The 8,455-nt window shown below is 39.9% G+C and overlaps 1 protein-coding gene across 2 annotated transcripts; it reads left to right on the forward strand.

Annotated features, from left to right (window-relative positions):
* Positions 1-1,653: 1,653 nt before the first annotated feature.
* Positions 1,654-8,367, forward strand: gnpnat1 (glucosamine-phosphate N-acetyltransferase 1). 2 transcript variants are annotated; one of them, XM_045723285.1, is made up of 6 exons: positions 1,654-1,672; positions 5,409-5,572; positions 5,940-6,002; positions 6,384-6,511; positions 6,736-6,797; positions 7,383-8,367. In XM_045723285.1, exons 2-6 carry the CDS (start codon positions 5,419-5,421, stop codon positions 7,528-7,530), a joined length of 555 nt encoding a protein of 184 aa, XP_045579241.1. In that variant the 5' UTR covers positions 1,654-1,672; positions 5,409-5,418; the 3' UTR covers positions 7,531-8,367.
* The last annotated feature ends 88 nt before the right edge of the window (positions 8,368-8,455 follow it).

Below are 8,455 nucleotides of genomic sequence, written 5' to 3' on the forward strand. Positions count from 1 at the left end.
GACCACCGCGCCACCTCCCTGTTCAAGTGAGCACAGCACAACAAGATGTCTTGTATACTGCTGCATAAATTGTAATATGCCAGGGAGATATATACACTGTAGCTAAGAAAGTAATACTTAGTGTATGTTGTGTAGTAAGCTGTTAGTAGCCCATGTGCCTCACCCTAATAATTTGCTCCATTTTCCCCTCATAATTTAGACCTACTGTTGGTGGTGCTGGTTGAGAGAATGCCAAGTGTGCGCAAAGCTGTCATCAAGACAAAGGGTGGCTAGTTGAAGAATCTCAAATATAAAATATATTTTGATTTGTTTAACACGTATTTGGTTAATACATGATTCCATATGTGTTATTTCATAGTTTTGATGTCTTCACTATTATTCTACAATGTAGAAAATAGTACAAATAAAGAAATACACTTGAATGAGTAGGTGTTCTAAAACTTTTGACCGGTAGTGTAAGTATACAGACCCTTTACTCAGTACTTTGTTGAAGCACCTTTGGCAGCGATTACAGCATTGAGTCTTCTTGGGTATGACGCTACAAGCTTGGCAGACCTGTATTTGGGGAGTTTCTCCCATTTTTATCTGCAGACTCTCTCAAGCTCTGTCAGGTTGGATGGGGAGCGTTGCTGCCAAGCTATTTTTAAGTCTCTCCAGAGATGTTCGATCAGGTTCAAGTCTGGGCTCTGGCTGGGCCACTCAAGGACATTCAGAGACTTGTCCCGAAGCCACTCCTGCGTTGTCTTGCTGTGTGCTTAGGGTCATTGTCCTGTTGTAATGTGAACCTTTGGCTCAGTCTGAGGTCCTGAGCGATCTGGAGCAGGTTTTCATCAAGTATCTGTCTGTACTTTGCTCTGTTCATGTTTCCTTCAATTCTGGCTAGTTTCCCAGTCCCTACCGCTGAAAAACATCCCCACAGCATGATGCTGCCACCACCATGCTTCACCGTAGGGATGGTGCCAAGTTCCTCCAGATGTGACGCTTGGCATTCAGTCCAAAGAGTTCCATCTTGGTTTCATTTGACCAGAGAATCTTGTTTCTCATGGTCTGAGAGTCTTTAGGTGCCTTTTGGCAAACTCCAAGCGGGCTGAAATGTGCCTTTTTACTGAGGAGTGGCTTCTGTCTGGCCACTCTACCATAAAGGCCTGATTGGTGGAGTGCTGCAGAGATGCTTGTCCTTCTGGAAGGTTCTCCCATCTCCACAGAGGAACTCTAGAACTCTATCAGAGTGACCATCGGGTTCCTGGTCACCTCCCTGACCAAGGCCCTTCTCCCCCGATTGCCTAGTTTGGTCGGGTGGTTTCAAACTTCTTCCGTTTAAGAATGATGGAGGCCACTTTGTTCTTGGGGACCGTCAGTACTGCTGAATTTTTTTTTGGCACCCTTGCCCAGATCTGTGCCTCGACACAATCCTGTCTCGGAGCTCTTCGGACAATTGACTTGGTCTTTGCTCTGAAATGCACTGTCAACTTTGGGACCCTATATAGACGAGGTGTGTGTGTGTGTGTGTGTGTGTGCCTTTCCAAATCATGTCCAATCAATTGAATTTACCACAGGTGGACTCCAATCAAGTTGTAGAAACATCTCAAGGATGATCAACGGAAACAGGATGCACCTGAGCTCAATTTCGAGTCTCATAGCAAAGGGTGTGAACACTTACTACGTAAATAAGGTATTTCGTTTTATTTAATTTTTTTGCAAATATTTCTAAGAACCTGTTTTCGCTTTGTCATTATGGGGTATTGTGAGTAGATTTCAGAGGAAATGTTTTTATTTAATCCATTTTAGAATAAGGCTGTATGTGGAAAAAGTCAAGGTGTCTGAATACTTTCTGAAGGCACTGTATATAGAGAGTTGGGCCATTGCGGTTTCTGTCAGAACATTTAGAGTGCCACTTTCTCCTCCATAGCCATTACTAAGTGATAATTGACCCTTTGTTGTGCTGATTATTTCAGGTAGTCTTCAAAACCTATGAAGATGTCCAGTGAAAGCAGATATGCAATTTGTTGACAACACAACATAGTACAGACTTGGATACACATTATCCAAAATGCTAATCAATAAAAACATCTTAAATTTGCAACTCTTTTCTGCTCGTTTACAGCAGTAATTTCATAGGGGAATTGTGGGAGGTGCTCTCGTATTGTTACATCACCAAAATGTTAAGAATAACGGTGCAAACATGGCAGCTATTCTAAAACCTGGCCATACTACTTCAGAAAGTATTCACACCCCTTGACCTTTTCCACATTTTGTTGTGGAAAAGATTTGCTTAACAAGTCACATAAATTGCAAGGAATAATAGTGTTTAACATGATTTTTAAATTAATATGTCATCTCTGTACCCCACACATACAATTATCTGTAAGGTCCCTCAGTCGAGCTGTGCATTTCAAACACAGATTCACCCACAAAGACCAGGGAGGTTTTAAAATGCCTCGCAAAGAAGGGCGGGCACCTTTTGGTAAAAAAAAGCAGACATTGAATATCCCTTTGAGCATTGTGAAGTTCTTAATTTCAGTTTGGATTGTGTATCAATACACCCAGTCAATACAAAGATACAGGTGTCTTTCCTAACTCAGTTGCTGGAGAGGAAGGAAACGCTCAGGGTTTTCACCATGAGGCCAATGTTGACATTAAAACAGTTACAGAATTTAATGGCTGTGATAGGAAAAAACTGAGGATGGATCAATAACATTATAGTAGTTACTCCACAATGCTAAACTAATTGACGGAGTGAAAAGAAGGAAGCCTGTACATAATACAAAATATTCAAAAAAATGCATCCTGCTTGCAACAAGGCACTAAAGTAATACTGCAAAAAATGTTGCAAAACAATTCACTTTTTGTCCTGAATACAAAGTGTTATGTTTGGGACAAATCCAATACAACACATTACTGAGTACCACTCCATATTTTCAAGCATAGTGGTGGCTGCATAATGTTATGGGTATACTTGTAAACGTTAAGGACTGGGGAGTTTTTCAGGATAAACTGAATGGAGCTAAGCACAGGCAATATCTTAGAGGAAAACCTGGTTGTCTACTTTCCTCTAGACATTGGGAGATTAATTCACCTTCCAGCAGGACAATAAACTAAAACACAAGTCAAATCTGCACTGGAGTTGCTTACGAAGAAGACGTTGAATGTTCTTGAGTGGCCAAGTTAGTGTTGACTTAAATCTACTTGAAAATTTATGGCAAGACCTGAATATGGTGTCAAGCTATGATCAACAACGAATTTGACAGCGCTTGAAGAATTTTGAAAATAATAATGGGCAAATGTTGCACAATCCAGGTGTGGAAAACTCTTAGAGACATACCCAAAAAGACTCACGCCTGTAGTCGCTGCCAAAGTTGCTTCTACAAATTACTGACTCATGGGTATCAATACTTATGTAAATTAGCTATTTCCTTTTCAATACATTTGCAAAGTTTTCTAAAAACATGTTTTTACTTGGTTATTGTGTGTAGAAGGGTGAGAGAGAGGAAAAATACGCTATTTAATAAATTTTGAATTCAGGCTGTAACACAACCAAAAGGTGGAATAAGTCAAGAGGCATGAATATGTTCTGAAAGCGCTGCATACGGCTCTTGGTCTGGTCTACTTAGTATCATTGACTTCCAATGAAACAGAAAAAATCGGAGTGGGATGTCTCACTTCCTCTTCCGTCTCTGGCTCTAGCATCTCTGCCACGTCATATAGGAGTGATATCAGAAGAAGGAGGAAGAAAAAAATATTCTGTTTCGATCAGTGACGTAAACTAGTGATACACTCGAAAAAGGAGATCGATCAAGTATTCATTCATCTCATTCCGATATTTATTCATCTGTACGTGTCCTTACATTGATGTCACCGTAAGTACATTGACATATTTTCTTGATTTAGCTAGCTACATTAGCATAGCTGAAGAGCAATGTTGTGAAGTGTAGCTAACGTTAGCTAGCCAGTAGATCTCAGATTAATTAATTTAGGGTTAGCTAACTACCTAGCTATAATAAACATGTTAGCAAGAGATGGCATGTTAGCAAGTGTCAGAAAACGGAAAGGTAGTTACTCTCACTAGCTAGTTGTAACGTTAGCTTGTCAGGGAAAACATTTGTCAGGAAAAAGATTGTGGTACTATGGAAACTTATGGCATAAGTTTAAATAAATAATAGTGAACATTTTTTGACGGCTAGCAGTGGTGTAAAAAGTACCCAATGGTCATTCTTGAGTAAAAGTATAGATACCTTTTAATAGAAAATGACTCGAAGTAAAAGTGAAAGTCACCCAGTAAAGTACTACTTGAGTAAAAGTAAAATATTTGGTTTTAAATATACATAAGTATCAAAAGTAAAAGTAGAAATCATTTCAAATCCCATATGTTAAGAAAACCAGAGGACACCATTTTCTTGTTTTATTTACAGATTGCCAGGGGCACACATCAACACTCAGACATCATTTACAAATGAAGTATTTGTGCTTTGTGAGTCCACCAGGTCAGAGGCAGTAGGGATGGCCAGGGATGTTCTCTTGATAAGTGCTTGCATTGGACCATTTTCCTGTCCTGCTAAGCATTCAAAATGTAACGAGTACTTTTGGGTGTCAGGAAAAATAGATGGAGTACGAAGTCAATTATTTTCTTTACGAATGTAGTGAAGTAAAAAATATAAATAGTGAAGTGCAGATACGACTTAAGTAGTACTTTAAAGTATTTCTACTTAAGTACGTTTTACCACAGACTGCTAGCATTGAACTAACCTTACTCTTCTAGATTCATCAAGGGAAAGATATAAACACTTCCATAACTAGACCAGTCCTTTGCTGTTTATGAAACAATTCTAGGCAAGACAATTGACTTTGACCACCATCAGTCAGTTCCCTTACTTGGCAAAAGGTGGACGGTAGGCCTAAATTCTTGTTCTATGGCTGCACCCAAGTGTGTCCACATAGTGGGGTAGGTCCAACTCCTGTTACACGTCCTGGATAGGAGGACATATCCTGAACACAATACAGTTGTAATTCAATCCCAGCAAATGGAACATGGGAGATAAGGAGTTATTTCACCTGACAAAGCCAAGAGGAGAGAATGGTGTCATGAAATGATTCATACAATTTCCTCAAGTTGAATGTTAGTCACTCACTGACATTGTCTACCATTTTGGAAACTGCCCTGAGTGTCTTTCAACCCAAATTTAGACTCATTTTGATCCTCATTACTATTTTATACCGTATTTGCTCGGTCAAAGTCCACTGTCTGTACATCAGAACTGAATTCGTCACTTCAAAAGTAAACATATTAAGCTAATCTTGGAGAAAGGATTTACACACTATATACAGTTAGTATTTGATTAGTACATACATTTTATTCCCACACCTTTATGTCACAGTTTTGCTAACATTAAACTGTGTGTGTGTGTGTGCAGAGCCTGTGGGATGCTGCTGGATGAGACGCCACTATTCGAGCCAGCTCTCCTCCAGGAGCTGGACTGGAGTAGCAAGACCGTGTCCTTCTCTCCCCCAATCTCCCCCTCCCAGCCTGGGGAAGGTCTGGTCCTCAGGCCCCTCTGCACAGCCGACTTCAACAGGGGTAAGGAAGGAAGGGCCACTACAACACACTGCTTTATCTGGGTTGTGTGCATTCGGCACCAACCGGAAGAAAACGGACTGAAGCAGGAACGGTCATTTGAGTTTTCCGTTGCAAAACCTTTTGCTACAGTGTTCCCTTATGAGCACGACCCTGACTGACATATTCCAAATAATAAGACTGACTTAGCTGAACAACAATAAGAGACTGACTAACTTGTCCCTTACAATAGTGGCATTCCTGAAAGTCAGTGTTTTCACAATAAGAGACTGACCTGTCTGGTTCAACAGTCGTGCATTCTATTCTTTGTCTAAAATAAAATGTTGAATGTAAGTTTCCTAATAGTTCCAATGTTGTTTTTTCTACACAGGATTCTACAAGGTGTTATCCCAACTCACAACTGTAGGAGATGTTACGCCAGAGCAGTTTATTAGTAAGTTCCAATCGAAGCCTAGGTATGGCAATACACATTGACTGGTTGATTTTGACATGTTGTAAAGTGAATGTACATTCAGATTTATCAACGGCATGGTATGTAAATCCTAAAACAAACATTAAAAAAAATGTATATGCTGAAGAGCCTTACTAGCATTTACTGCTAAGAACTATTTTATTTAACATTTATTTTGACGGAGTCAGGCCGAGACCAAGGTCTCTTTTACAGATGAGCCTTGTATACACATCAATACACAATCATAGAAAACGCACATTCTTCAGTAAAAAGGTCCTCAATAAGCCTTTTGCCATATGATATCCTGTCCATCAGATATAGATGCACACACTACCCAAAATGATCCTGTATGTTCTCTCATAGAGAAATTTGAGCACATGAAAAAGACTGGGGACTACTATGTCATCGTGGTGGAGGACACAAACCTGGGACAGATTGTTGCCACGGCCACATTGATCACAGAGCACAAATTCATTCATTCCTGTGCAAAGGTAGGATTTACCAACAAGCAATACACAGTAAACCCTCCCTGGATCTATGTCAACTCCTTTTTGTTTGATGTACTTGGTCTAATCTTATCGGGCCGAATAGTGACAGACACACATGTAACATTGCATTGATGACTGGGATATTTTGCTCAAAACCACACGTTTGTCACATAGTTATTCAGCCCATTGAAGACTTCTAAATGTCTGACATTTTGTCTCATTCACAGAGAGGAAGGGTGGAGGAGGTAGTTGTCAGTGACGTGTGCCGGGGAAAACAGCTGGGGAAACTGTGAGTAGTCTCCACTGAGCTTAAAGGAAAAATCCACAAACAACAATTCCACTGTTGAGTCTCAATATTTGCATGTCAGCAGTCAGTTTGCTTCTTGAAAATCCTATTGACAAGAAGCAGTGTTACTTGCCACATTTTCAAAAATGTAACTAGTTAAGAACAAATTCTTATTTACAATGACGGCCTAGGAACAGTGGGTTAACTGCCTTGTTCAGGGGCAGAACGAAGATTTTTACCTTGTCAGCTCGGGGATTCGATCTAGCAACCTTTCGGTTACTGGCCCAACTCTCTAACCACGAGGCTACCTGCTGCCCCATCATGATGACTTGACTGCTGACGTGCATAATATTTAGGGACTATATGAACAGTAAACTAATGAAAAGAATTACCAAAATATAGTTTGACTTAATTGGTAGTTCTTGCCTCTCTTCCAACCCCTGTTCTGTAATACTATTTGGTTAACATGGGTGTTACATTTCACAGTGAGGTTGTAGCTTTAGCCAACTTGTCTCGCAAAACAAGGCGGGCTCTTGTCCTTTGTTAAACTCTTCGTTAACGGTTCTTGTTTTCTCTCACCAATTTCAGGTTAGTGTCGACCCTCACTCTCCTCAGCAAAAAACTAGATTGCTATAAAATAACATTGGAATGTGCACCCAAGAACGTGGCCTTCTACACAAAGTTTAGCTACTCCGCATCAGACGAGACTTACATGCAGTGTCGGTTCTTTGATTGAGTGTTGTTCTCCCTCCCTGGGATTTGACTTGAAGAAATTGGTTCCAGGACATTGTCATATTGGTTCAACATCCTAGGATCCCCCAACGTTCAAGTCGTCTCCCCACCGTCAGAGTCACCGTCCCTCTGGTCACAAAGCTACCTCACGTGGGGGAGATTTGGCATTGTGTCCCTGGCTTCCCCACAAAGGAATGTCAATCCATTCGGGAATTTGGGACTTCTGCACATGCAATAAAGTGCTCTCTGTGCTTTATAGATATTTTTCTGTTTTTTGATTCATAAATGTATGTGTTAAGAGGGTTTAGTTAATATTTACATATGTTAATTGCAATTTAAGGTTTGCAGACCGGTCCACATGTGAGATATGCGAAGGCAAGTGACACACGTACTACAAAGACCATTTGGTAACATTGATATCTTAATGTAGGGCAGAAAATTTGGGACATTGATTATGCTAAGGTACTGCATATTTATTTTGGGAAATTGTATTTTCTGTTCATTGGGAAAGACTTTGATCTCTGTGCCCTTTACACTAACTGTGCTTGCAACCTATTGGGCAGCACAGAATTACTGTGAAGTTTGACATATGCTTTTAGTGATCAATGGTACATGGGCTATTTCAAACCTCAGGAAGTTCAAGTTGTACACAAGTAAAATCATGTATAGGTTTGAGGGAATTCTGTTCTAGAAAATACATAGCTACATTTGGTATGAAGATATGGGTAATTGTAGTGAAAGCTTATTTATTCAACCTTAGGTTTTTTAGTTTCACAATTATGCTGTACAACTGGGGACACTTATTCTATGTAAAATGCTAATAAATTATTTTTACACTGGTTGTTACTTTGTTGGTCAAAATACAAAAACCTAATGTATAATATTTGAGGGCATTGTGTTGAAATGATTAAGAATGCTAGAAACTGGCA

This window comes from Salmo salar, chromosome ssa09 (genome assembly GCF_905237065.1).
Source record: "Salmo salar chromosome ssa09, Ssal_v3.1, whole genome shotgun sequence".
Lineage (NCBI taxonomy): Eukaryota > Metazoa > Chordata > Actinopteri > Salmoniformes > Salmonidae > Salmo > Salmo salar.